The 27,700-nt window shown below is 42.2% G+C and overlaps 1 protein-coding gene across 1 annotated transcript in view; it reads left to right on the top strand.

Moving 5' to 3' along the window:
* Window positions 1–5,023: 5,023 nt before the first annotated feature.
* The window catches only part of mrpl23 (mitochondrial ribosomal protein L23), a 100,437-nt gene continuing 77,760 nt past the window's right edge, over window positions 5,024–27,700 (top strand). Inside the window, exons 1-2 of the mRNA XM_023984714.2 lie at window positions 5,024–5,131; window positions 24,945–25,067. Coding sequence (XP_023840482.1) covers window positions 5,115–5,131; window positions 24,945–25,067 — 140 coding nt within the window. The 5' untranslated portion in view covers window positions 5,024–5,114. The remainder of the gene's footprint in view (window positions 5,132–24,944; window positions 25,068–27,700) is intronic.

Raw genomic sequence — 27,700 nt, 5'->3', positions numbered from 1 at the left:
TGCAATGTAAAAATGTGAATAAAAGCGACCACAGTTAATTCGAGTTGCCTCCTATCCTGCCACCTAAAAAAAAACGTAGCCTTATGTGAAAACGTTTTCAGTCCGTGCCTGACATTCCTAGAGTTGATTCGGGTTGGGCCAGCCCGGGTTTATGATTTGCGCAACATTGTAGCCTAGAGACCAACCCCTTGCAGTTGCTGTGGTGCGAGAGAGAAGCATGCCAGTATCTCTATCAGAATGAGATTCACTTTGTATGATATCCTTCCCGCTCTCTGCTCTGATAGACATGAGCCTGCAACTACCATCCCTCCAGAGTTGCACTTCATCATTTATTTCCTTATAGAACCAGAGCCGTGGGAAGGATGCTGGTGGTGCTGCAGCACCCCTGACGAATTGAAATACATTTGCCAAAATTATAGAATTACTGCCATCTGTTCAGAAATAAATCAAATAAATCTGAATACTACACCAGCAGTAGGCCTATAATTTAGCCACAAAGGATCAATACCTTTTTTTTGATAGCCTAGCTTGGATTGTGTGTAGCCCATAACAAGGCAATTGCCTACGGTCGGGAACGCGTGGAAAATCTGTCAGTGAACAGCATGCAGTCAAAACAGGCCTTTCGCCATCCTTCTCTACACCTTCTGCACTACTCAGATCCTGGCCACCTCAACCTGCCTCTCTCGCACCCGGACACTTCCAATCCCCAGCAACATGGGCACCCCTACATTTGACACATACAACTTTTTGCACCAAAACTACACAGTCCTCTGTCCCATGCCCTCCTGCACACTTCACATGTATTGGAATCTCCCTCCTACACTCCTACAACATGACCATAACCATGCCACCTGAAACACCGCAGTAGGTCCAGCACAAAATATCTAACAGGACAACTGATATAGCCTAAGATGACTTTGTCGGGGTAAAGACTCTCTTTCAAAACTCAAAAGGACAGACTGTGTCACCTCTGCTTCACCACGCTCCCCACTGGGAGCGGCGGGCTCACAAACACCAGGAATCTTTAACTTCAATTGCTCCACCTCCACACATAACGCTGCCCCAGAAATCGGTCCTTTCAATGGTGCCCTGTTCCTATGAGCAAAGCAAGAAACAGATATTGACCCGAGTTGCGTGGCACAGAGAGCCTGCTCACTCTGGGAGGAAGAAACACAAACAAACATCACAAATCCACTTAGGGTTACCTTCATCAGTTTAACAGTACCTAACATCTTTCCCACCCAACCTGATAACAAATATGGATCAGCCAAAAGGCCTCGATCCACTTTCTCCAAGAATCCCACTCCCACTGTGGCCAAACTCATCTTTATCATAGCCATGTCCATAACCGATGCAAGGCTCGGGCTCCGAGTTCCTCACCACACCTTCCACCTCACTGAAATCTCTCTCATTCACTTCCATTTCACCTCCAGAACTCGGTATATGGAGGACAGCTCACTCGGTTTGTACTTGACCATCTTCCTTTTTATCACCATCTTTGATCAGCTTCAAATTCAACCTCTGCTTTGCTCATTCTCTTCAACCTCTTTTCACCTCCATTCCGCCTCCGAAATCCACATTTCCGTCTCCGTCCCAATATTCATCTTCTCCCAGCTTTGCTAGCGTCCCGGTGGTATCCCGACAGAACTCCCATCTCATAATCTTTTCAACCGCATGAATACATTTTTTCATCAGCCATGTTCCATAGCTGTCTTCGCTAGGTCTACTTCGGCAACTAGAATATTTTCTCTCTGTAAGCCAATATGTATTTCATATCCAGTGTATTGCATTGGGGGCATTTATTTGGCAAAACATTTTGAAACCAAATGTAATGCAAATGTCACTTATATATGAGAAAATATGAATAACTGTTCATGTTTAGACAATACATATATATATTGTGGTAAACCATGGGGTGTTGGGTTGAGCGTGCAGAGATTGACACAGAGACGGGGAGGCTTTAGTCCGCAAAAACAACTTTACTAAGACAGAAAATAAACATAACAAATAAAATCACTTAGGTTTGGCTGGGTGTCGGTCTCTCCCCGTTCTCCTTCGCGGTGTTGCACCGCGCTCCTTTTATTTGGCCTCCACAGCTGGTTGGCACTTTCCTCTAATTACCTCCACTTCGAGCTGTCTGTGTCGGGGTGCCCAGCTCCCGTATTCCCAGCAGAGGGAGCCAACGTCGCCTCACGTACCTCCCCTCTATTACCATCCCCCGGGGTAGACCTCCTGGGATACCACAATATATATATACACTACCGTTCAAAAGTTTGGGGTCACCTACAAATGTCCTTGTTCTTTAAAGAAAAGCTATTTTTTTTGTCCATTAAAATAACATCAAATGTATCTAAATACAGTGTAGACATTGTTAATGTTGTAAATTACTATTGTAGCTGGAATGTCTACTTACAGTTGAAGTCGGAATTTTACATACACTTAGGTTGGAATCATTACAACTCGTTGTTCAACCACTCCACAAATTTCTTGTTAACAAACTATAGTTTTGGCAAGTTGGTTAGGACATCTACTTTGTGCATGACAAAAGTACTTTTCCAACAATTGTTTATAGACAGATTATTTCACTTACAATTCACTGTATCACAATTCCAGTGGGTCAGAAGTTTACATACACTAAGTTGARTGTGCCTTTAAAACATATGGAAATTTCCAGAAAATTATGTCATGGCTTTAGAAACTTCTGGTAAGCAAATTGACATAATTTGAGTCTACTTGTGGATCTATTACTAAGGCCTACCTTCAAACTCGGTGCCTCTTTGCTTGACATCATGAGAAAATCAAAGGAAATCAGCAAAGATGGTAGACCTTCACAAGTCTTACTTCTTGGAGAAATGTCCTCTGGTCTGAAGAAACAAAAATATAACTGTTTGGCCATAATAGCCATCGTTATGTTTGTAGGAAAAAGGGATCAGCATTTGTGAGTTCGATTAAAGGCTCAAAAGGCCAGAAACAAATAACTTTCTTCTGAAACTTGTCAGTCTATTCTTGTTCTGAGAAAAGAAGGCTATTCCATGTGAGAAAATGTCAAGAAACTGAAGATCTCGTAGAACACTGTGTACTACTCCCTTCACAGGACAGCACCAACTGACTCTAACCAGAATAGAAAGAGGAGTGGGYGGCCCTGGTGCACAACTGAGCAAAAGGACAAGTACATTAGAGTGTCTAGTTTGAAAAACAGACACCTCACAAGTCCTCAACTGGCAGCTTCAATAAATAGACCCGCAAAACACCAGTCTCAACGTCTACAGTGAAGAGGCGACTCTGGGATGCTGGCCTTCTAGTCTGTTTTTCTTAAAAAAATAAGGACATTTGTAAGTGACCCCAAACTTTTGAATGGTGGTGTATGTGTGTATAAATAAATAAATATATATAAACAGTACCTGTCAAAAGTTTGGACACACTTACTCATTCAAGGGTTTTTCTTTATTTTTACTATTTTCTAGTGAAGACATTAAAACTATGAAATAACACATGGAATCATGTAGTAACCAAAAAACTGTTCAACAAATCAAAATATATTTTATATTTGACATTCTTCAAAGTAGCCACCCTTTGCTTTGATGACAGTTTTGCACACACTTGGCATTCTCTCAACCAGCTTCACCTGGAATGCTTTTCCAACAGTCTTGAAGGAATCTGTGGTCCAACTCATCCCAAACCATCTCTATTGGGTTGAGGTCGGGTGATTGTGGAGGCCAGGTCATCTGATGCAGCACTCCATCACTCTGCTTCTTCGTCAAATAGCCCTTACACAGCCTGGAGGTGTGTTGGGTCATTGTCCTGTTGAAAAACAAATAATAGTCCCACTAAGTGCAAAACAGATGGGATGGCGTATCGCTGCAGAATGCTGTGGTAGCCATGCTGGTTAAGTATCCCTTCAATTCTAAATAAATCACAGACAGTGTCACCAGCAAAGCACCCCCACACCATCACACCTCCTKCTCCATGCTTCACGGTGGGAACCACACATGCGGAGATCATCCGTTCACCTACTCTGCGTCTCACAAAGACACGGCGGTTGGAACCAAAAATCTCAAATCAGACCAAAGGGCATTAACATTAACACCAGTCTAATGTTCATTGTTTGTGTTTCTTGGCCCACGAAAGTTTRTTCTTCTTTTTGGTGTCCTTTAGTAGTGGTTTCTTTGCAGCAATTTGACCATGAAGACCAGATTCACGCAGTCCCCTCTGAACAGTTGATATTGAGATGTGTCTGTTACTTGAACTCTGTGAAGCATTTATTTGGGCTGCAATTTCTGAGGCTGGTAACTCTAATGAACTTATCCTCTGCAGCAGAGGTAACTCTGGGTCTTCCTTTCTTGTGGTGGTCCTCATGAGAGCCAATTTCATCATAGCGCTTGATGGTTTTTGTGACTACTTGAAGAAACTTTCAAAGTTTTAGACATTTTCTGCCATTGACTGACCTTCATGTCTTAAAGTAATGATGGACTGTTGTTTCTCTTTCCTTATTTGAGCTGTTCTTGCTATAATATGGACTTGAACTTTTACAAAATAAGGCTATCTTATGTATACCACCCCTACCTTGTCACAACACAACTGATTGGCTCAAGCGCATTAAGAAGGAAAGAAATTCCACACATGAACTTTTAACATGGCACACCTGTTAACTGAAATGCATTCCAGGTTACCACCTCATGAAGCTGGTTGATAGACTGCCATGCGCATGCAAAGCTATCATCAATGTAAGAGTGGCTACTTTGAAGAATCTCAAATATAAAATGTATTTTGATTTGTTTAGCATTTTTTTGTGGTTACTACATGATTCCATATGTGTTATTTCATAGTGTTGACGTCTTCACTATTAATCTTCAATGTAGAAAATAGTAAAATAAAGAAAAACTCTTGAATGAGTAGGTGTGTCGAAACTTTTGACAGGTACTGTATAGATCATGAATAAATACAGGTTAATTACACTTTTCTACTTTTAAGTGGGGGACTTTTACTTGGAACATTTTCGATATTCCGTGACCCGGAAGTACTTTTTTTTTATTGTCGCTGTGGAGAAGCTGTTTGGAAGTCCTTGAAAATATAACATACACAGAGTTTATTTATCAAAACACGGGGCTACAACCATGGCAAGAAGATTAATGTAAGTTGCAGTTATTATATATAATGCCACTGTGCTTCAAGTCGCCTTCAGAAAAATCCGTCTGCTCACGTAGCAAACGTTATCTTTACATGTAGGCTAGTTAGTTAGCTGCCGTAACTGTAAAGGTATCTAATATCGTAGCTAGCCAAATCGCCAGTTATTGTTGTAAAAAGACCATAGACAGAGGCAAGTAACGTTAGTTTAGTTTTCTGTAGATCAAGAAAGCTATCTTTCCAACTAACTATATTATTTAGCTAGTTAGTTGCTTACTTGTCAAACAGTATGTTGCTTAGCTGATTAACATCAACTCCACGAGTTAAAGTGGAACTGACAGCGTTAACTGCTTCGCGTATATTAAGACAATCATGTCAGTCAATAGTATCAAATTCCCAGTTTATGRTACAAAACCAACTTTATAAGTGGTTTTAAAAATAAATCATATTTGACAAAAAAATCCATGATGTGCGGCAGGTAGCCTAGTGATTAGCCTAGTGATTAGAGCGTTGGGCCAGTAGCCGAAGTGTGGCTGGATTGAATCCCCGAGCTGACACGGTAAAAATCTGTCTTTCTACCCCTGAACAAGTTAACCCACTGTTCCCCGGTAAGGCGTCATTGTAAATACGAATTTGTTCTTAATTAACTGACTTACCTAGTTAAAGAAAGGTTACATTTTAAATAAAAATGTACAGTAAGGCGTTGTTGGGCAGAATAGATGGATGCTGTTCAATGCATGATTKATATATTTCACCAATACATTTCTTGGCAGTCCAACAAATATTGCTCTCACGTTGTATCAGAGATGGCCTGTTACGTTGTTTGCACCACCACCCATTCGGGATGCACTGTTTCAATTTTTCAATATTCTGAAGAAAAAAAGTCTGGGAATGTCAATACAATCAAACTAGCAAGGCTAGCGCACGTGTTAAACTCAAGGCAAAGATTTGTATCACTTAACCAAGATAGACCACAGCCTCTCGTTTCCAATAGGAACAAATTAGTCAAAGTGGGCGGAACAAGCAAGGAGGTGGGCAGAGCCAAGCACGTGCTAGCGAGATCCTATTGGCCCGTTCTAGCAGACGTCTGCATATTTCCGTTAGGGGACGCCTCTTCAGAAGTGCTCGTGTGCAATGACTCAATTTGCCTTTGCACGCATAAACAACACAATAATAAAAAAATATATATACAAATACACTTTTGCAAAAGGTAAATTCTACAAAACGTAGTCCACTCTGTTCATAACAGATTTTAGTTTTGGAACAAAACTTTATTGAGATCAAAAGTTTCATCGTTGAGAAAATGTCAGCCAAAATACATCTCATTCCATCTTCTCATGGTGCCTGCCAGTGGGCTTCTTCTCGCTACCATATTTGATAGTGAGTGGAAACACTAAGCGGATGCTTCACATTAATACATCCGATGTCTGTCTCATTGTTCTGTCTGTGCTCAAGGCATGATGCTGTACTTTTCTATTAGGCCCGTGCAATGATTTGGGTTGTCAATTCATTTTGGCCAGCTACCATATCGCCCATGATGTGCTGCACTACAAGTCACAAGCAAGTATACAGTGCATTGGGAAAGTATTCAGACCTCATGAGTTTTTCCCCATTTTATTATGTTACAGCCTTATTCTAAAATGGAATTAAATAGTTCCCCCCCCTCAATCTACCCATAATGACAAAGCAAAAACAGAAAATAAGTATTCAGACCTTTTACTCTGTGCTTTGTTGAAGCTCCAATGGCAGCGATTACAGCCTTCTTGGGTCTTCTTGGGTATGATGCTACAAGCTTGGCACACCTGTATTTGAGGAGGTTCTCTGCAGATCCTCTCAATCTCTGTCAGGTTGGATGGGGAGCGTTGCTGCACAGCTATTTTCAGGTCTCTCCAGAGATGTTCATTCGGGTTCAAGTCCGGGCTCTAGCTGGGCCACTCAAGCACATTCAGAGATTTGTCCCGAAGCCACTCCCGCGTTGTCTTGGCTGTGTGTTTTGGGCCGTTGTCCTGTTGGAAGGTGAACCTTCGCCTCAGTCTGAGGTTGTGAGCACTCTGGAGCAGGTTTTCATCAAGGATCTCTCTGTGCTTTGCTCCGTTAAACTTTCCTTCGATCCCAGTCTTTGCCGCTGAAAAACATCCCCACAGCATGATGCTGCCACCCTATTGCTTCGCCGTAGGGATGGTACCGGGTTTCCTCCAGATGCGACCCTTGGCATTCAGGCCAAAGAGTTCAATCTTGGTCTCAAGCAAACTCCAAGCGGGCTCTCATGTGACTTTACTGAGGAGTGGCTTCCCTGGCCACTCCTCATAAAGGCCTGATTGGTGGAGTGCTGCAGAGATGGTTGTCCTTCTGGAAGATTCTCCCATCTCCACAGAGGAACTCTGGAGCTCTGTCAGAGTGACCATTGGGTTCTTAGTCACCTTCCTGACCAGGCCCTTCTCCCCCGATTGCTCAGTTTGGCTGGGTGGCCAATTCTATGAAGAGTCTTGGTGGTTCCAAACTTCTTCCATTTAAGAATGACAGTGGCCACTGTATTTTTGTGGACCTTCAATGCTGCAGACATGTTTTTGTACCCTTTCCCAGATCTGTGCCTCCACCCATTCCTGCCTCGGAGCTCTACGGACAATTCCTTCGACCTTATGGCTTGGTTTTTTGCTTGTTTTTTTGCTCTGCCATACATAATGTCAGATAAATAGGACCATGAAGTTCCCAAATGTAGGAGGACTCAAGTGGTATTTACATATTCGCAGAAATCAATTCCGGTGTATTTTTTTGGCTTTTGGCAAATGTGTTCTAATTATCTAACGTCGAGCTGTTGCTCCTGCCTGTAAACACACAGTCCAGTTCCAAGTATAATGAGAAACAGATGGCTTACAAGTCCTCAACTGGCAGCTTTATTAAATTGTACCGGTATAACAAGTCTCAACGTCAACAGTGTAGGGGCGACTCTGGGATGCTGGCCTTCTGCTGAAAAAGCCCTATCTCAGACTGGCCAATAAAAATAAAAGATTAAGATGGGCAAAAGAACACAGACACTGGACAGAGGAACTCTGCCTAGAAGGCCAGCATCCCGGAGTCACCTCTTCACTGTTGATGTTGAGACTGGTGTTTTTGCAGGTAGTAATTAATGAGGCTGTCAGTTGAGGACTTGTGAGGTGTCTGTTTTTCAAACTAGACACTCTAATGTACTTGTCCTCTTGCTAAGTTGTGCACCGGGGCCTCCCACTCTTCATTCTATTCTGGTTAGAGACAGTTTGCAATGTTCTGTGAAGGGAGTAGTACACAGTGTTCTAAGAGATCTTCAGTTTCTTGGCATTTTCTCGCATGGAGTAGCCTTCATTTCTCAGAACAAGAATAGGCTGACGAGTTTCAGAAGAATGTTATTTGTTTCTGTCCATTTTGAGCCTGTAATCGAAACCACAAATGCTGATGCTCCAGATACTCAACGAGTCTAATGAAGGCAAGTTTTATTGCTTCTTTAATCAGATCAACAGTTTTCAGCTGTGCTAACATAATTGCAATGATTTCTAATGATCATGTAGCCTTTTTAAAATGTTCAACTTGGATTATCTTACACAGCGTGCCATTGGAAGACAGGAGCGATGGTTGCTGATAATGGGCCTCTGTACGCCTATGTTGATATTCTCAAAAAAATCTGCCGTTTCTAGCTACAATAGTCATTTACAACATGAACAATGTCTACACTGTATTTCTGATCGATTTGATGTTATTTTAATGGACAAAACATTTGATTTTCTTTCAAAAACAAGGACATTTGTAAGTGACCCCAAACTTTTGAACGTTAGTGTATACTAGTTTCATTTAAGGACWAAAAAATTGACTGCTGCGCCATACAGGCTGAAAAATATTGAGGAGATTTTCGATGTACCGATTCCATGGCACATGGTTAATGAAGTGATACCCAAAACGACGCCGGATTCAAAACTTCGTTTTTCAATTTAAATGATTATGCTATAGAATGTTATAAACTCAGCAAAAAAAGAAACGTCCTCTCACTGTCAACTGCGTTTATTTTCAGATAACTTAACGTGTAAATATTTGTATGAACATAACAAGATTCAACAACTGACACATAACCTGAAGAAGTTCCACAGACATGTGACTAATAGAAATGGAATAATGTGTCCCTGAACAAAGGGGGGTTCAAAATGAAAAGTAACAGTCAGTATCTGGTGTGGCCACCAGCTGCATTAAGTACTACATGCGTTTCCTCCTCATGGACCTCACCAGATTTGCCAGTTCTTGCTGTGAGATGTTACCCCACTCTTCCACCAAGGCACCTACAAGTTCCCGGACATTTCTGTGGGGAATGGCCCTAGCCCTCACCCTCTGATCCAACAGGTCCCAGACGTGCTCAATGGGATTGAGATCCGGGCTCTTCGCTGGCCATGGCAGAACACCGACATTCCTGTCTCGCAGGAAATCTCCCACAGGACGAGCAGTATGGCTGGTGGCATTGTCATGCTGGAGGGTCATGTCAGGATGAGCCTGCAGGAAGGGTACCACATGAGGGAGGAGGATGTCTTCCCTGTAACGCACAGCGTTGAGATTGCCTGCAATGACAACAAGCTCAGTCCAATGATGCTGTGACACACCACCCCAGACCATGACGGACCCTCCACCTCCAAATCAATCCCGCTCCAGAGTACAGGCCTCGGTGTAACGCTCATTCCTTCGAAGATGAACGCAAATCCGACCGTCACCCCTGGTGAGACAAAACCGCGACTCGTCAGTGAAGAGCACTTTTTACCAGTCCTGTCTGGTTCAGCGACGGTGGGTTTGTGCCCATAGGCGGCGTTGTTGCCGGTGATGTCGTCTGGTGAGGACCTGCCTTACAACAGGCCTACAAGCCCTCAGTCCAGCCTCTCAGTCTGAGCACTAATGGAGGGATTGTCCGTTCCTGGTGTAACTCGGGCAGTTGTTGTTGCCATCCTGTACCTGTCCCACAGGTGTGATGTTTGGATGTACCGATCCTGTGCAGGTGTTGTTACATGTGGTCTGCCACTGCGAGGACGATCAGCTGTCTGTCCTGTCTCCCTGTAGCGCTGTCTCAGGCGTCTCACAGTACGGACATTGCAATTTATTGCCCTGGCCACATCTGCAGTCCTCATGCCTCCTTGCAGCATGCCTAAGGCACGTTCACGCAGATGAGCAGGGACCCTGGGCATCTTTCTTTTGGTATTTTTCAGAGTCAGTAGAAAGGCCTCTTTAGTGTCCTAAGTTTTCATAACTGTGACCTTAATTGCCTGCCGTCTGTAAGCTGTTGGTGTCTTATCGACCGTTCCACAGGTGCATGTTCATTGTTTATGGTTCATTGAACAAGCCTGGGAAACAGTGTTTAAACCCTTTACAATGAAGATCTGTGAAGTTATTTGGATTTTTTTCAAATTATCTTTGAAAGACAGGGTTCTGAAAAAGGGACATTTCTTTTTTTGCTGAGTTTACATGGAAACAAACATCCCAGCTTTGCAGATTTTGCTGTAAAGAGACAGAATCATTAGATCACTTGTTTTGATGCTGCCCATATGTAGCTTGTTTTTGGTCGCAGGTTCAGGAAATGCAACATTTACTTGGAGCTAACTCTTCAAATAGCACCGCTAGGTGAGATGATAAGTCATAGTCAATTGATCAATAATATAATACTCTTAGCAAAGGTGTTTGTCTTTCATTTATATTCTGTAGAAACTAGTAAGAATAGAAAGTTTCAGCACTTGTGAAACACCACAACACAGTGTAACAATATGTCAGCTAGAAATCAAAACTGGATTGTCTTCAGAGATGGATGGGAGGGGTTGAGGAGTGTAGCAGAAGGCTGAGACTAAAACCGAAAAAATATAACTCATGTAAAATATGTTGCCCTTGAAATGTGTGTAGTATGTATAAGCTGGAAGTGAAAGCCTAAATATCGTTACCCATTATTTTACTCCAATTAGGGGAGGGATGGTTGGATTAGGGGAAATAATGAAGAAGTAGGGATGCACATTTCGGTCAATTTTGCTGCCGACTAACTGACCCTCATTTAACAGGTCAACAAACGGTTCCATTTTTTCCCAAACAGTAAAATGACGTGACCAACAGAAAATACTATCAGAGATGTGTGTATATAATGACGAGATGCTTATATTTCCGCCCTAACAATGGGAGTCGTTCCAAGGTAGGCGACAAGCCTAGGCCCAAAATAAGCCCAGAGAAACGCATTGGACAGATTTTGGCGAGAGTGAAACCTCTCACTTCGCCTCTTCCTCTGTCTTCATCTGTTCTGGAATGGTTATGGTCACAACGTAACAAGCTGTTCCACAGATAAAAGGAGTGATAAGACTGGGGAAAAGGTGACTGGGAAAGTATTCAGAGCCCTTCACTTTTTTCCACATTTTGTTATGCATTTTTATTTTTATCCTCAATCTACGCAGAATACACAGAATAGCCACATCTGCGGACTTCCTTTGAGATCCTTTCTGTTATATTCAGCCTTATTCAAATATATTCTTCATACTATAAAATAATGCCACTGAATTGTAAGCACATCTTGTCTGCTAATGAACTAGTGTAGCCCACAGCCATTTGGCATAGCCAGATCAGGGCCTAACATAAGGACAACTCGGATGTATTCCATTCTTCTGAAATAGACGACATTTTCTTCATTTAATGTTTCTTTAGACCTGTCTAAAATAAATAATGGATATATTGTGACGGCGTAGGCTATATTAAATGGATTTATTATACATTTTAAAAAGTATGTTCTAAAGGTCTGCGTCAGTGGCTTGTAGGCTATGCGTAGAAGCCAGGAGATGCTTAATGCGTTTATGTTAATTAACATTCAATTACGGTGAGCCCGGCAGTTATTTGCTTGATGATCACCGGCTGACACAATTTTGCGACCGCCACAGACTGCTCCCAACTTTTAAAACGTTATGCACCAAACAGAATTTAAGGAGCACCAAAAACGAATCGCTTTTTGATGTAGTTTAGGCTTACATTAGGCCTATATGAATAGGCGTCGACCAAAGAGGTCGACCAATTATGATTTTTTTTAATGCCGACCGATTATTTGGACGATTTTGTTTTTTATAATTTTTTTATAAAATAAAAATAATMTWAAAAATAWTTTTATATATATTTGTAATAATGACAGTTACAACAATACTGAATGGACAATGAACACTTTATTTTAACTTCATATAATACATAAATAAAATCAATATAGTCTCAAATAAATAAAGATGTTCAATTTGGTTTAAATAATGCAAAAACAGTGTTGGAGAAGAAAGTAAAAGTGCAATATGTGCCATGTAAAAAAGCTAACATTTAAGTTCCTTGCTCAGAACATGAGAACTTATGAAAGCTAGTGGTTCCTTTTAACATGAGTCTTCAATCTTCCCAGGTAAGAAGTTTTAGGTTGTAGTTATTATAGGACTATTTCTCTCTATACCATTTGTATTTCATAGACCTTTGACTATTGGATGTTCTTATAGACACTACAGTATTACCAGCCTAATCTCGGGAGTTGATAGGCTTGAAATCATAAACAGTGCTGTGCTGCAAGCATTGCGAAGAGCTGCTGGCAAATGCAGGAAAGTGCTGTTTGAATGAATGCTTACGAGCCTGCTGCTGCCTACCACCGCTCAGTCCGACTGCTCTATCAAATATCAAATCATAGACTTAATTATAACATAATAACACACAGAAATACGAGCCTTATGTCATTTAATATGGTCAAATCCGGAAACTATCATTTCGTAAACAAAACGTTTATTCTTTTAGTGAAATATGGAACCGTTCCGTATTTTATTGAACGGGTGGCAACCCTAAGTCTAAATATTGCTGTTACATTGCACAACCTTAAATGTTATGTCATAATTATGTAAAATTCTGGCAAATTAATTACGGTCATCGTTAGGAAGAAATGGTCTTCACACAGTTCGCAACGAGCCAGGTGACCCAAACTGCTGCATATATACTGACTCTGCTTACACTGAACGCAAGAGAAGTGACACAATTTCAGGCACTGTATTGATTATATGCAACGCAGGACAAGCTAGTTAACTACACATGGTTGATGATATTGCTAGTTTAACTAGTGATTATGTTAAGATGGTTTTTTATAAGATAAGTTTAATGCTAGCTAGCAACTTACCATGGCTCCTTGCTGCCTGCACTCGCGTAACAGGTGGTCAGCCTGCCACGCAGTCTCCTCATGGATTGCAATATAATCGGCGTCCAAAAATGCCCATTACCGATTGTTTTGAAAACTCGAAATCGTCCCTAATTAACCTCTACTATGAATCCTTCCTTTTTGAAGCACATTTCATGAGTAGCAGACCCTTTTCCTTTCTTCCTGTGCCAATCAAATTTGCCTAAACCTACTGTCAAGTTACCAGGTTGTTAGCTATCTACAGTTGAAGTCGGAAGTTTACATACACTTGTGTTGGAGTCATTAAAACTCGTTTTTCAACCACTCCACAAATTTGTCCTAACCGACTTGCCAAACTATAGTTTGTTAACATCTACTTTGTGCATGACACAAGTAATTTTTCCAACAGTTGTTTACAGACAGATTATTTAACTTATAATTCACTGTATCACAATTCCAGTGGGTCAGAAGTTTACATACACTAAGTTGACTGTGCCTTTAAACAGCTTGGAAAATTCCAGAAAATGATAACATGGCTTTAGAAGCTTCTGATAGGCTAATTGACATCATTTGATTCAATTGGAGGTGTACCTGTGGATGTATTTCAAGGCCTACCTTCAAACTCATGCCTCTTTGCTTGACATCATGGGAAAATCTAAATAAATCAGCCAAGACCTCAGAAAAATTGTTGTAGACCTCCACAAGTCTGGTTAATTTTTGGGAGCAATTTCCAAACGCCTGAAGGTACCATGTTCATCTGTACAAACAATAGTACGCAAGTATAAACACCATGGGACCACGCAGCCGTCATACCGCTCAGGAAGGAGACGCGCTCTGTCTCCTAGAGATGAACGTATTTTGGTGCGAAAAGTGCACATCAATCCCAGAACATCAGCAAAGGACCTTCTGAAGATGCTGGAGGAAACGGGTACAAAAGTATCTATATCCACAGTATAACGAGTTCTATATCGACATAACCTGAAAGGCCACTCAGCAAGGAAGAAGCCACGGCTTCATAACTGCCATAAAAAAGCCAGACTATGGTTTGCAATTACACATAGAGACAAAGATCGTGCTTTTTGGAGAAATGTCCCCTGGTCTGATGAAACAAAAATAGAACTGTTTGGCCATAATGACCATCGTTATGTTTTGTAGGAAAAAGGGGAGGCTTGCAAGTCAAAGAACACCATCCCAACCATGAAGCACGGGTGTGGCAGCATCATGTTGTAGGGGTCCTTTGCTGCAGCAGGGACTGGTGCACTTCACAAAATAGATAGAATCATAAGGAAGGAAAATGATGTGGATATATTGAAGCAACATCTCAAGACATCAGTCAGGAAGTTAAAGCTTGGTCGCAAATGGGTCTTCCAAATGGACAATGACCCCAAGCATACTTCCAAAGTTGTGGCAAAATGGCCTAAGGACAACAAAGTCAAGGTGGCTTTGGAGTGGCCATCACAAAGCCCTGACCTCAATCCTATAGAAAATCTGTGGGCAGAACTGAAAAAGTGTGTGTGAGCAAGGAGGCCTACAAACCTAACTGTTACACCAGCTCTGTCAGGAGGAATGGGGCCAAAATTCACCCAACTTATTGTGGGAAGCTTGTGGAAGGCTACCGAAAATGACATTTGACCCAAGTTAAACAATTTAATTGCAATGCTACCAAATCCTAATTGAGTGTATGTAAACTTCTGACCCACTAGGAATGTGATGAAAGATATAAAAGCTGAAATGAATCATTCTCTCTACTATTATTCTAACATTTCACATTCTTAAAATAAAGTGTTGATCCTAACTGACCTAAGACAGGGAATTTTTACTAGGACTAAATGTCAGGAATTGTGAATAACTGTGTTTAAATGTATTTGGCTAAGGTGTATGTAAACTTCCGACTTCAACTTTAGGTTACGTGACTGAACAACGTTGTTTGTGATCAGACCAATAAATATTGACCTGGGATTAGTTTAAAACGGCCCGCGACATGGTTTGTGAAATTATATGAAATGTGTGGGAATCAAGACAGAAAGAAAAACCCCCTTCTCCAGTAATATGGGTCATAAAGATAAAAAATAAACTTTTGGCTAGAGACAAGTCGTTTTCCTTGCTATAAAGCTGCAAGCATGCCTGTCACAAAGTGGTGTTCCATTTTCCATCTCTTAAATTGAGGCTGCATGACAGTGAACTTGCAAAGTCTACTCAGACTGGTCTGTGCTCATAGTTAAAACAGGCAATGAAATGATACAATGAATAAACATTACCCCGGATTAGACACGCGTGGAGATTGGACGGAGAGAAGCAGATGAGTGGGGCTGGTAGGGGATGCGGCTGGCTGATTACAGCTGCCACACGTGATATGTGCATGAATGTGAAGTGGGTATTGTACCTGCGCATACAAGAGACTAGTGGCTGTTGCTTAAATTAAACAGATTTTTTTTAATACAAAACTGACTTTGTAAACATTTTTAACAGGCGCCAGCAGGTTCGTTGGATCGATAGGGCTGAAAAAGTTGGTAGTATCATACGAAACGGTACTACAATATTCTAAAATGTTGGTATAATGACGTTTGGTACCATGATATTACCGGTATAATGTGCGAGACTTGGCTACTGTGCTGAACATCACAAGCATTATTCAGAAGATAAGGAGAGAGATGTTTAATTAGCTAGAGAAGAAAGGATTAACTTGTCCAATGCTAGTTGAAGGTTTAATATGCAGAAATAGCTCCGCCTTTTCCTGGTTGTAAAATTATAATAGCTTGCCTAAATTCTGAATGTGACTAAATAAGCACTCATTATGTGAAGAATCATTGGTCTATTTATCACATTTTCACGTTAGGTTTATTAACCACAAAAAGGTCATGTGTTTTATGATGCCGCTTTGCACACACAAGCTTGTTAGCTAGCTAGCTCAAAGGACATTCAAAGTCCCTGCATAGAAGCCGCTCTCCTCCTAGGTATAATTCTGTGGACCTAATTCAGATAATGCATTTCATAACAAGATTCCCAGTACTTCAAGCCTCCTCCTCAAATCTCTCTTGCTCTCTCCCTACCTGCAAAATATCTGTTGCGTCATAGGCTACACTTGTCTGTTCGTCGTGCGTGTAAACAACTAGCTTGCTTGCTCTATCTGCACTTATTGGTGAAGTCATTTAATGAGGAAATGTACAAAATTGTTTGCACAGGCTGAAAAAGGAACAGAAAGGAACGATATAAACCGGTACTTTCTTTTGGTTTGAACCAGTTCAGAACTTTATTTTGCTAGTTGGAACAGTGGAACCAAATGGGGGAAAATAATTTGTGGTTCTGTTCAGAACAAAATTATTGGAAAATTATTTTGGTTCCATAGTAGTGATTTTAACACTACTATTTTTTTATACACAAACATTTTGATTAATAAAATATAGAATTGGTTGTCTATCTCAAATGAAGGGGATAATAACTCAATCTTTGCGAGCGGGAGGGTATCTGATGTAATTGGTTCTCAACTTGTGGCTCAGACACTTCATGAAGGATAAATGGAGCAAGTCCTTAGTTAACCTTCCCCAGATTAGGTTAGTTCTGATGCATTCGTTGCCATAGAAATATACCTAGTTAAATGGTGAGCCACTTTCATTGTACCAGTTAGCCTGAGTTTAACCTTGCCTGGAAACATTGTGTTGAATTCTATGCTGGGCAGAAATTAGCATTTCAATCAGGAAAGGTGATACAAATATATTTGAATGTGCTTTTCCGGTTGTCAGTGCGGTTGATATTTCTGCAGGTAGGAATGTGAGTATATATCCACAGGAAAGTGTAATTACATCAACTTTTCAAAGCTCTAGTAGTACGTTCAGATTTCTATCACTTAAAGCATGCGCACAAGATAAAAAATCTGCCTGAAATGCAATGCAATTCAACGTCTGGTTTCCGGATGAAGTTGTACCCAGAGTTGACCGAAGTTACCTCGCCAACTCCTCAAACCTGATTTGTAGTATAGGGCTCAGGACGAAGCCCTCTCTGTTGAGAGGATCTGGGAGAAAGAATGGGAGAAACTCCCCAAATACAGGTGTGCCAAGCTTGTAGCGTCATACCTAAGAAGACTCAAGGCTGTAATCGCTGTCAAAGGTGATTGAACAAAGAGCTGAGTAAAGGGTCTGAATACTTGTGTAAATGTGATATTTTTATTTTTAATACATTTGCTAACATTTCTAAACCTGTTTTTTTTGTCATTATGGGCTATTGTGTATAGATTAATGATGAAAAAAACCTGTTTAAATCTGTTTTAGAATAAGGCTGTAATGTAACAAAGTGGAAAAAGTCAAGGGGTCTGAATACTTTCCGAATACACCTTATTTCCGGGTCTCTGGCAGGCAGTTCCAAACACTATCTGTAGTTCCAAACACCATCACCAAATTCACTGAGAATACATTCCATAGGATGAAGAAGTTATTGTGAGCCGCAGCTTCATACTACTTGTCAAACACGGAGAACTGATTGTATATGCTTGTCGTTGGGGTGAGATTGGTGTGGGGTGTGGTGAGGTCTGTGGGTGGTATTTGACATTTTCTTTATAAAAAAACGAACATGAAATAATACCCGATGCACTCTTACAAGATGTTAGAGAGCTATCCAACCACGTGGGCGCCTCTGTGTCGTGTGCGAGTCGGGCCGTTGAAGATGGAGGAGAGCAAAGTAGCCTAATAAGCCTATACAATTTGATAGACAATAACTTTAGCTGGAATGATACTGAAAAGTACCGACATTGCTCTCATACCGAAGCAATTTTGCTCATGTCGATACTTTTGGTGATTAGGGTACACAATGTTTCTGCAGATGTTTTAGTTCCAAAAACCATTATTTGGTTGAAAGTAATGTGCATTAACCTGCTTACTGCAATGAAAGTATATTCCCTTTCCCTGTTTCGCGTCTGACTCCCAGTCCCGCTCCCAGTACTGTGGGCTGTATTGTTAATCAAGTAATTTCTATAGAAAGTAACTTACATTTTACCAAATCACTTCAGTTACATAGTTTTATATTATTATACTGTCGCTGTTGGATGAAAACCTCGCAACTCCAAATTATTCTTTTAATTATTKTTTTTCCTACCTGAATCAATACTATTGGTTCCCCTTTACGTCCATATGAACGTTTCACGACCCTTTGACCAACGACATGTATTCATTATAGCTTGTCATCAAAACCACGCTCGAGGAGATTGAGAAAACGTCTGTCATACATGTCAGATTTCAATACCGGCGATGTCCTAATGCGAGAGCTTTTCTTCTCTCGGATATACCGTTGATCATATCTTTTGTGATATTCCTACCTTAAGAAATGTGTAATTTTTAAGAGGGCCCACCGCATTTCTCCTTCGCGTCTGCCTCTTCAGTCCAGGGTGCATTGCATGGTGCCGTTGCGAATGTCAGACTCCACTCTGCGAGGCACGTCGATCTGCAGGTTGAACATGGTGAGATTGTGGACTCCTAAATTGATAGTGCAGTTTGTTTAGGCGATTTTTATTCTAACCATCTACTTCACATGCTGATATTGATTTTGTTATTATTGTGTGCAGTTACGTTTGTAATGCTATAAGTATTTCTCAGATACCCTGAGTATTTAAAACATAAGGAACACCTGCTATTTCCATGACACACTGACCAGGTGAAATCTATGATCCCTTATTGATCTCACTTGTTAACTCCACTTCAATCAGTGTAGATGAATAGGGGGAGACGGGTTAAAGAAGGATTGTTAAGCCTTGAGACAATTGAGACATGGATTGTGTACGTGTGCCATTCAGAGGGTGAATGGGCAAGACAAAAGATTGAATCGCCTTTGAACTGGGTGTGGTATTAAGTGCCAGGTGCATCGGTTAGAGTGTGTCAAGAACTGCAACGATAAACCGTTTCCCATGTGTATCAAGAATGGTCCACCTTCCAAAGGACATCCAGCCAACTTGACACAACTGTGGGAGGAATTGGAGTCAACATGGGCCAGCATCCCTGTGGAATGCTTTCGACACCTTGTAGAGTTCATGCCTCGATGAATTGAGGCTGTTTTGAGGGCAAAAGGGGCTGCAACTCAATATTAGGAATGTTTTCCTAATGTTTTGTACACGGACTATAATTCTGCTGTTGGAATTGTGTTTTGAGTGCGAGCGCAAATTAAATGGCTAGTTAGCTACACCGAACAAAAATATAAACGCAACATGTAAAGTGTTGGTCCCATGTTTCATGAGCTGAAATAAAAGATCCCCACATTTTTCCATATGTACAGAAGCTGTATTTCTCTCAAATGTTGTGCACAAATTGGTTTACATCCCTGTTAGTGTGCATTTCTCCCTTTCCAAGGTAATCCATCCACCAGACAGGTGTGGCATATAGGGTTGCACATTTTGGGGAATATTCAGAGGTAGAAACTTTCCACAGGAATATATGGGAATGAATGTTAATACCATTTAAATGTAGATATGCATTGGATATAAACTCAGCAAAAAAAGAAACGTCATCTCACTGTCAACTGTGTTTATTTTCAGCAAACTTAACATGTGTAAATATTTGTATGACATAAGATTCAACAACTGAGACATGAACTGAAAAAGTTCCACAAACATGTGTCAAAATCAAAAGTAACAGTCAGTATCTGGTGTGGCCACCAGCTGCATTAAGTACTGCAGTGTATCTCCTCCTCATGGACTGCACCAGATTTGTCAGTTCTTGCTGTGAGATGTTACCCCACTCTTCCACCAAGGCACCTGCAAGTTCCCAGACATTTCTGGGGGGAATGGCCCTAGCCCTCACCCTCTGATCCAACAGGTCCCAGACGTGCTCAATGGGATTGAGATCCGGGCTCTTCGCTGGCCATGGCAGAACACTGACATTCCTGTCTTGCAGGAAATCCCGCACCGAACGAGCAGTATGGCTGGTGGCATTGTGATGCTGGAGGGTTATGTCAGGATGAGCCTGCAGGAAGGGTACCACATGAGGGAGGAGAATCCGATGACACACCGCCCCAGACCATGACGGACGCTCCACCTCCAAATCGATCCTGCTCCAGAGTACAGGCCTCGGTGTAACGCTCATTCCTTCGACGATAAACGCGAATCACCCTTGTTGAGACAAAACCGCGACTCGTCAGTGAAGAGCACTTTTTGCCAGTCCTGTCTTGTCCAGCGACAATGGGTTTGTGCCCATAGGCGACGTTGTTGCCGGTGATGTCTGGTGAGGACCTGCCTTACAACAGGCCTACAAGCCCTCAGTCCAGCCTCTCTCAGCCTATTGCGGACAGTCTGAGCACTGATGGAGGGATTGTGCGTTCCTGGTGTAACTCAGGCAGTTGTTCTTGCCATCCTGTACCTGTCCTGCAGGTGTGATGTTCGGATGTAACGATCCTGTGCAGGTGTTGTTACATGTGGTCTGCCACTGCGAGGACGATAAGCTGTCCGTCCTGCCTCCCTGTAGCGCTGTCTTAGGCGTCTCACAGTACGAACATTGCAATGTATTGCCCTGGTCACATCTGCAGTCCTCATGCCTCCTTGCAGCATGCCTAAGGCACGTTCACGCAGATGAGCAGGGACCCTGGGCATCTTTCTTTTGGTGTTTTTCAGAGTCAGTAGAAAGGTCTCTTTAGTGTCCTAAGTTTTCATAACTGTGACCTTAATTGCCTGCCGTCTGTAAGCTGTTACTGTCTTAACGACCGTTTGTGCATGTTCATTAAAACCTTTTATGGCTGCAGTCCCGTTAACGGGATCGATGTGACAACAGCCAGTCGAAGTGCAGGGCGCCAAATTCAAAAAACAGAAATCTCATAATTAAAATTCCTCAGACATTCATGTGTCTTATATAATTTTAAAGGTAATCTTGTTGTTAATCCCACCAAAGTGTCCGATTTCAAATAGGCTTTTCAGCGAAAGCACTACAAACAATTGTTAGGTCACCACAAAACCACAATAACCACAGCCATTTTTCCCAGCTAAAGATAGCTTTCACAAAAACCAGAATAGAGATAAAATTAATCACTAACCTTCGATTATTTTCATCAGATGACACTCCTAGGACTTCATGTTACACAATACATGCATGTTTTGTTTAAGTTCATATTTATATAAAAAAATCGGAGTTTACATTGAGGCGTTAGATTCACTAGTTGCAAAAACATCAAGTGACTTTGCATAGGCACATCGTTTCAACAGAAATACTCATCATAAATATAGATGATAATACAAGTTATACACATGGAATTATAGATAGGAGAATTACATCGACTTCAATTGAGAGATGGAACGGCGCTGCCTCTCACGTGAACGCGCGTGTTGAATGCATGGTCACCTCATGGCAGTGATTACTAATTTCTGTCTCCTTCGACCCCCCCCTTCACATTAGAGTCATCAGACTTAGTTCTATTTACTGTTGACATCTAGTGGAAGCCGTAGGAAGTGAAAACCCATCCATATCTCTCTGTATTTTCAATGAGAGCTTGGTTGAAAATATGGCACCCCCAGAAAAAATCCAAACAGGAAGTGGAACTTCTCAGGTTTTTGCCTGCCATATGAGTTCTGTTAATCTCACAGACATAATTCAAACAGTTTTAGAAACTTTCGAGTGCTTTCTATCCAATACTAATAATGCATATATTAGTAACTGGGACTGAGGAGCAGGCCGTTTACTCTGGGCACCTTTCATCCACGCTACTCAATACTGCCCATGCAGCCATAAGAAGTTAATTGTTTATGGTTCATTGAGCAAGCATGGGAAACAGTGTTTAAACCCTTATAATGAAGATCTTTGAAGCTAATTCGTAAAAATACAAATATCTTTGAAGGACAGGGTCCTGAAAAAGGGACGTTTCTTTGTTTGCTGTGTTTTTTTTTTACCATATCATATGGACTGTAAACTATCAAAATAAAGTCGCACACACCATGTATAAACTCCCAGCAATTTAATGTGTATTTACCAACGTTTCGGCATCACTGTGCCTTTCTCAGGGTAATTAATGACATGACAACTCATGTATTCATGACATTACCCTGTGGAAGGCACAGTGATGCCGAAACGTTGGTAAATACACATTAAATTGCTGGGAGTTTATACATGGTGTGTGCAACTTTCTTTATTTTTATAGTTTATTCGCCATTAGTTAGCACCTCCACACACAAAAAAATACTGGGTGTGCGCCAGCTCTGTTTTTTAAAAATCTACCGTATCATATGGAGATAGAAACATAAACCTTTTACCTTATGATAGGTAGACATAATTGTAAATGATTAAATCCTTCAAATATAAATAAAAAAAACTATTTAGTTACGAATTGAACTTTAATTAAATGAGTTGACTCTTCACATGGGATGATTTCACTGAACAACAAAAGAAAGGGAGTATTGAATGATCCCCAACGATCCATCACATCTCCCAAAAACATTTTCAAGATACATCTGTAAAATGATAACCAAATGCTTTAGTTTCTAGGCTGTCTTCCTCTCAGGCTTCCATGTCTTCTCCCTGGACTTCCTCAATGTCCACCTCTTGAACATCAGACTCTGAGGCCTCATCTTCAGTGTCACTTTCCAACCTTGTTGAGGATGGCTCGTTGTCGTGCTCAAAAAGCCTCAAATTTGCCCGGATGGCCACCCATTTTTCAACCCTGGTATTGGTCAGCCTGTTGCATGCTTTTGTGTGTGTTCCCAAACAAGGACCAGTTCCGCTCTGAGGCGGCTGTTGGTGGGATTTGGCAGGATGATGGAGGCAACAGGGGAAAGAGCCTCAGATCCACAAAGTCCCTACCACCAGGTGGCTGATGAGATATGTTGGCACGACTGCCATATTGCATCTCCATCCCAAAGCCCTTGCTTGGAAAGATGCATTACTTCACCAGACTGCCAAGAACCTTGCCCTCATCCAGGCCAAGGTATGGATGACACCATAGGCCTTGTTGATCTCTGCACCAGACAGGATGCTCTTGCCAGCATACTTGGGGTCCAACATGTAGTCTGCGAGTGTATGGGCTCAGGCAGAAGTCTTCATGCTTTTTGATGACCTGTCTGTATAAGGTTCCACAGTTGACCAGTGCATGTCAGAGCAAAAACCAAGCCATGTGGTTTGAAGGAAATATCCGTAGACTCCGAGGCATAGATCTGGGGAAGGGTACAAGAAAATGTCTGCATCATGAAGGTCCCCAGAACACAGAGACCTACCTACATCATTCTTAAATGGAATAAATTTGGAACGACCAAGACTCTTCCTAAAGCTGGCCACCTGGCCAAACTGAGCAAACGGGGGAGAGGGCCTTGGTCAGGGAGGTGACCCAGAACCCGATGGTCACTCTGACAGAGCTCCGGAGTTCTCTGTGGAGATGGGAGAACCTTCTGGAAGGACAACCATCTCTGCAGCACTCCACCAATCAGGCATTTATGGTGGAGTGGCCAGACGGAAGACACTCCTCAGTAAAAGGCATGGTGGTGGTAGCATCATGCTGTCGGGATGTTTTTCAGCGGCAGGGACTGGGAGACTAGTCAGGATCAAGGGAAAGATGAACGGAGAAAAGTACAGAGATATCCTTGATGAAAACCTGCTCCAGAAGCTCATGACCTCAGACTGGGGCGAAGGTTCACCTAAGCACACAGCCAAGACAACGCAGGAGTGGCTTTGGGACAAGTCTCCTGATGTTCTTGAGTGGCCCAGCCAGATTTCGGACTTGAACCAGATCGAACATCTCTGGAGAGACCTGAAAATAGCTGTGCTGTGACCCCCCCCCCCCCCCCCCCATCCAACCTGACAGTGCGTGAGAGGATCTGCAGAGGAGAATGGGAGAAACTCCCCAGATACAGGTGTGCCAAGCTTGTAGCATCATGCCAAATAAGACTTGAGGCTGTAATCGCTGCCAAAGGTGCTATTGTGAGTGCAATAAAAGGTCTTAAAGTCTTACATTCAACTTCCTGTAACCTGCTGATAGCATGAGGGAAAATCAATTAATCAAATGTGTTTATAAAGACCTTTTTACTTACATCAGCAGATGGCACAACGTGTATTTACGTCGACTGTAAGGTCGGAATCTTTAGGCTAGCCGCAATGAGTCCTATAGCAGGATTGATACATGCTCAGAGGCTTCAGAGATGTGCTCCGAGCAGCAAACCCTGATTCATTGTGGAGAAGAAAAGGTCGTTTGATGTGGATGGGTAGTCGGACTAAGGGACAGTTGGCTAGTTAAAATTACTTGTGGTAAAAAATATTTGTATTTGATATTGGCAAATTGATTGAACAGACTTTCTTTAACTCGAAAGCTAGAGACTCCTTGACACATTTTCACCTTTCATGCGCCTAGGACTGGAGGAGAGGGGAGGACCAGGACTATTGAAATGCACCCCATTGACATGGGTCCAATGACTTTAGTCCCCTTCCCTATATTGTACTGACTGCACCTGCTCACTTTCTACTCTCACTGTTAATCTGTTATGTTCAGAAGAAGACTGTCGGCCAAAAGCATTGCTATAGCCAAAAAAAGTGTCAAATAAGCATTGATTGTATGGACCAGTTTCCTGGAGCCAGATTATTAAAATTGTTCTTGAACTAAAAACACTTTCCATTGATCATCTATATTGAGCATACCTTTTAGTCCAGGAGTAGTGGTCTGGGATACTGACCCTGGAAAGTGTGCTTGGGCTCTCCTTCAACCCTGTCTCCTGTTTTCCATACAGATACCCGCTGTACCAGATCGGGAACCCCCAACTGAGGATCTTCCGGCCGCCATTCTCCCTGACTCTGGTCCGACCAGGGAAGGAGCAGCCTCAGGACACAGTGCAGTTCAGAATCCCCATGGAGTAAGTCTGTTTTTTTTAATTGACCTGTAACACGAGTTGTAAATTTAAATGTGTGTCCAAATGAATGAGGGCACACTGAAGGGGAGAATGGTTGATAATCGGACCCCGGCTCAGAACCCAATTCCATTTCCCCTCCTTTTTTACTTAGTGTACATGTTCCCCGTCCCCTCATAGATTTAAAAGCATTAGATGGGTGTGTAAGAATCTTCACTGTATTTCTCACACCAGTCCATTTCCATGAGGTGGAGTGAACAAGTGCTGGTCTGCATCCTGGCCACTAGATGGAGTGCTAACCTAAAGAAATGAACGGCAGCCATCGGCTTCAGGCTACTGTAGGTTGTTCCTCTGACCCCAGTACTGAGCTGATTGACTGAGCATGAGATGAGAAAAACAGAACTGAGTAGCTAGTGGCTTCCCCAAACTATTGTTTCAGGGTCAGGTATATTTTCAAGGGCAACTTGTTCTTACTGTGAGTGTTTGCTTTATTGCTATGCTAGCTCAGTTCATCAACGTTCGCACAACTTAAACATTACATCAAGCATGTACAGGGAACGATTATTACCATCCAGAGCCGTAGATGCAAAGAGTTGCGAGATGTACTATCATTTTATTTGGATCTTGTTGGCATTACATTTCTTGCCACAACGCCATTGTCTTGGTCTAAGACATAGGTCACAAGTCAACTGCTGCTTCGACCATCAAACAGACAGTCCACTGACCCAGTCTTTGCAGGGGATTATTCCTAATCTATTCATTCAGGTACTGGGTTCCCGCCCCAGACTCCAGGGTGCTTGTTTTAAAAGGTCGGTCTGTGTGTGGGTGAAATGGTTTTTATTCGTTTTTTTCCCCTGGGGCCTTTACCTGGGCCAGGGAGAGGCACATGATTGCTGTACCTCCACCCCTCAAAAAATAGTGTGTTTACTACACCTTGTTGATCCTCTTCAGACAGACACACATGCTCACACAAATATATATATACACACACACACACACACACACACACACACACACACACACACACACACACACACACACACACCGTCTCTCTCACTCGCTTACACACATCTATACCCTCCCCGGATCACCTAATGTACATGATATCGATGACTACTCAGGGTTTCCATTTGGAAAATGTGGCGCCGGACATTTGACCGGCAGCATTTTTCATTTACAGGACATTTAAGAAATTTACCGGACCCATATGCATTGGTTTCGTGACCTGATTAGGGCGTCCACCTACGGTTTTCAGAATGACAGAAATCACGTTTAGTTTATGGTATTTCATCTTAACGGAACATGCAGCTCGAATGCAACGGCGTGCGTAGTTCTTACCGAATACCAGTGAGGAATTTGACGATGCATAGGCGGAGCATCCATACGGCTAGGAAGCTAAGCTTCCCTAAAGAAAATTGCGTTCAAATGCCAAAATTGTATAGCCTAATTAGCGTACTCCTGTCTATACAGAAATAAATAACATCCTTCAAAATAGGCTACGGCACCAGAAAGCATGATTTGACCACAGAGGATCATTCGCTTCTTAAAAATAAAGAAGCTGTGGCTTGTTTTAAATCGCATAGCCTACAGTCGGAAGTGGAAAAACAGTTTGGAAAACAAATGGCTATTGCTGTAAAGAGAAGACAACTAAAATACAGACTGGAGTCTTTTCATTATCAAAATTCTCAACTTAATTGAGCAAAAAGTTTTGGCACCAGTAGAGATCGGTCAAATCCCCGGTAAGTGTGCATATTCACCGTTTTTATCATTCACTATCCTCTTCCTGTACTCCCTGTTCACTCATGACTGCACTGCCAGGCACGACTCTATCACCATCGTTAAGTTTGCCGATGACACAACAGTGGTAGGCCTGATCACCGACAACGACGAGATAGCATATAGGGAGGTGGTCAGAGACCTGGCCGTGTGGTGCCAGGACAACAACCTCTCCCTCAACGTGATCAAGACAAAGGAGATGATTGTGGAATACAGGAAAAGGAGGACCGAGCACGCCCCCATTCTCATCGATTGGGCTGTAGTGGAGCAGGTTGAGAACTTCAAGTTCCTTGGTGTCCACATCACCAACAAACTAACATGATCCAAGCACACCAAGACAGTCGTGACGAGGGCACGACAAAACCTATTCCCCCTCAGGAGACTGAAAAGATTTGTCATGGGTCCTCAGATCCTCAAAAGGTTTTATAGCTGCACTATCGAGAGCATCCTGACTGGTTGCATCACTGCCTTGTATGGAGACTGCTCAGCCTCCGACCGCAAGGCACTAAAGAGGGTAGTGCGAACGGCCCAGTACATCACTGMGGCCAAGCTTCCTGCCATCCAGGAACTCTATACCAGGCGGTGTCAGAGGAAGGCCCAAAAAATTGTCAAATACTCCAGCCAATCTAGTCAAAGACTGTTCTCTCTGCTTCCGCATAGCAAGCGGTACCGGGGCGCCAAGTCTTGGTCCAAGATGCTTCTAAACAGCTTCTACCCCCCCCAAGCCGTAAGACTGCTGAACGTCTAATCAAATGGCTACCCAGACTGCTTGCATTGCCCCTCCCCCCTTTACACTGCTGATACTCTCTTATTATCTATGCATAAGTTACTTGAATAACTCTACCCACATATATTAACTCGAC

This window comes from Salvelinus sp. IW2-2015, linkage group LG4q.1:29 (assembly GCF_002910315.2).
Source record: "Salvelinus sp. IW2-2015 linkage group LG4q.1:29, ASM291031v2, whole genome shotgun sequence".
Lineage (NCBI taxonomy): Eukaryota > Metazoa > Chordata > Actinopteri > Salmoniformes > Salmonidae > Salvelinus > Salvelinus sp. IW2-2015.
Note: the sequence above shows the minus strand (reverse complement) of the source record. Positions and strands in the feature narration are given on the sequence as shown.